A 2,907-nucleotide genomic window follows, 5' to 3' on the forward strand; every position below is an offset into this window, starting at 1 on the left:
TTTTTGAACTGCGCTTGCGTCGCGTCGGCTACCCGATTAGCTACTGTTGGCACGCTGATTTGGTATAGTGTCCATATTCCAATTTAATATTCATAATAAATAATAATTAGGAAATGCACAAACAGTAATTTCCTAATCCCAAAATAACATTTTGGAGTGACAGACAAAAAATAATTCGATTTTAATTAAAAAGACGTTATGAGTTCTGAGTTCAGAGAAAGAAAATACTTTTTTTTATCATGATGATTAATATTGACTCTGTCGAGCTTCTAAATTAAATTTTTGTTTCATTCCCAACAATGTGATTTAAACTAAAATCACTAAAATTAATCAAAATAAATGAAGAATTTTGTTTTTCCTTAGGTCAGAATAAATAACGTTTTTTGTAATAATATCACATTATTTTTCCATCTGTCACTTAAAAATGTTATATTAGGATTAAAAAATTACTTTTGTTGCATTTACCAATTATTATTTATCATCAATATTAAATTTGAATATTTATATAATTTAAAATACGTGCACCAAGAGTAACGAATCGGGTTGTCGGCGTCACGCAAGCGCAGTTCAAAAAGTTCCCAATATTGAGAGAACTGTGCGGCAAAAGTCAACACTGACAAGAGAAGAGGAGCTCAAATAGAGCAAGAGAGATAAGTGAAGGCTGACTGAGCTGGCTCTAACCTCGAAAGTCGAAATGGTAGATAACGAGCAAGATAATTCCGATCGCGGAGACGGTGATAATGTTAAATCCGATAAACTATTCACGTTAAAAAAGTGGAATGCTGTAGCCATGTGGAGCTGGGATGTCGAGTGCGATACTTGTGCCATTTGTCGAGTTCAAGTTATGGGTAAGTAACATAACCTCAATAACCAATTCTTCGTTTCTATTTTTGTGCTCATTTATTTGAAACCCGTTAACGATGTCATTATCCCTATAAATGGATGATCTTACGAATGTCCAAATATACTTATTGAAAAAACAAAATTTCAATGGATCCATTTATTGCTCGTGTTACAGCTTCAGTTCACATTTAATACCACTGATTCTATAATGTAAAATGGTTTTCCTTAATTGACAGTTCAAAATGATGTGATTCTGAATGCCGATCGTAATTTTATATTTTGCAATAATGCGGTATTACTATTCCAAGGGAATGCGCCCTTTATTATAGTTAAAAAACGTATAAAATAGAAGTGAATTTAATGTTGGTACGTACGTCGGGTGTGCAAATTACATTGATCATGTAGCACTGGTGTCGGGGATAATTAAGGATTTGAGCACTCGTTCGAAATTCATTTGAGAGTTTTTGAAATAATCTAATGAGGCGCTGAGGTAGTTTACTGCACTACAAATCCTACGTAAAACTACGTTAAGATCATAGTTGGTGCGATCCTTTGGCACATTGAATTAAAGACATTTTGTGCTAAGCAGCACGAGTTCGACTTCAGTAGGTACTTTTATTTATTTTATTTCTTCAGAACAATTCCATGTCAAATTATCTGAAAAATTTCATCTATTGTTAGGATTTAATTAGCGTAAGTTCTCTTATGTGCATTACAAATTGATATAGGTAGTTTGTTCCAAAGACGAGCACCACAAATAATGAAAGATCTTAGCATTTTACACGTGTGGTGTGGCTTAATTTTGAAGAATGTTTTCATTTCACAGTGTTTGGAATGAGTCAATTGATCTTTCTCAATAAAATAGAATAGGTTGAAAAGATAGTGCGACGCTTCATTACTGAATAAGTTATAAAGCATGTTATCCATAAAAAATTGTCTTCTTTTGGCAACGTGAAGAAGTCTTGCACTTTCTCTATACCAAAGCTGCCAGATCGTGGATGAAATTTACCCCCACCATACCTACCGTTTGGGAGCCGCAAAACAGAAGGTGCATGATTACCACTGTGAGTTTGCATGTAAGCCGAAAATGCACGATTCGACTTCGGTGTTCAGCTGTACGATGATTGCCGATCTGAAGGCTTCGGAAGACTTCGGTGGTCTTCTATTTATATCTCGCTCCCCATTTGAAATAAATTGAAGAAATTGGCGATTTGGATGTTTTGCGTGATTCTTAATTTCATGCATGTGTCAATTTTCAGGTTATGTTTTCCAGGTGTACATAATATGGATATTATTGCTATTACATATATAATTAATGTTAATATTGTAATTATGAAATATTATATTAATATTAACGAAATTTTGACTAACTGTTAATAGAAATAGTTAAACTTTCAACTAAAACAATTAGTTTTCTGCAACAAAAAAATTTTGAATCAAATACGTAACTGAACAAAAAACATTTTTTAAATTGTTTTCAACATAATAGTAAAATTTTAAATAAAAAAAAATCACATTTTCTTCCAAAAAGCTAAATTGTATATTAAAAAAAGGCATTTCTAATAAAATACATGAACTTTGCACAAAAGAAATTTATTTTCCACGAAGACTAATTTTCTGAAAAAAAAATTAATGTTTAATTATAGTTAAATTTTCGACAACAAAGATTAATTTTCTACCAAGAAAGAAGAGTATTCAATAAAATACAAAAAATTTTAACTAAAAAAGATCACTCTTCATTTAAACATAGAATAGTTAAATTTCTGGTTAAAAAAAAATTAATTTTTAACCAAAAAGAAAATAAATTTTCTACAAAATAGTTACATTTTCAGAAAACAAATTTATCCAACTAATTGATGAATCATCAACCAAAAAAATATATATATGAGAAAAAAAAACGTTAAAATTCTTTGAAATCGCTCGAAATTATTGAAATGAATTGAAAATTCGTTGGAATATTTAAAAATATCCTGAAAATTTTTGAATCCTTTAAAACCGCTTAAAATTTTTGAAAGCTCTTGAAAATTCCTTACAAGTTTAAAAATACCTTAAAAGATTTCAAAT

The 2,907-nt window shown here is 30.4% G+C and overlaps 1 protein-coding gene across 1 annotated transcript in view; it reads left to right on the top strand.

The window, feature by feature from the left end:
* The first annotated feature begins 630 nt into the window (after positions 1–630).
* The window catches only part of LOC117167836 (RING-box protein 2), a 108,130-nt gene continuing 105,853 nt past the window's right edge, over positions 631–2,907 (top strand). Inside the window, exon 1 of the mRNA XM_033353040.1 lies at positions 631–848. Within this exon, the coding sequence (XP_033208931.1) occupies positions 695–848 (154 nt within the window). The 5' untranslated portion in view covers positions 631–694. The remainder of the gene's footprint in view (positions 849–2,907) is intronic.

The sequence above is a fragment of the Belonocnema kinseyi genome, chromosome 2, assembly GCF_010883055.1.
Source record: "Belonocnema kinseyi isolate 2016_QV_RU_SX_M_011 chromosome 2, B_treatae_v1, whole genome shotgun sequence".
Classification (NCBI taxonomy): Eukaryota; Metazoa; Arthropoda; class Insecta; order Hymenoptera; family Cynipidae; genus Belonocnema; species Belonocnema kinseyi.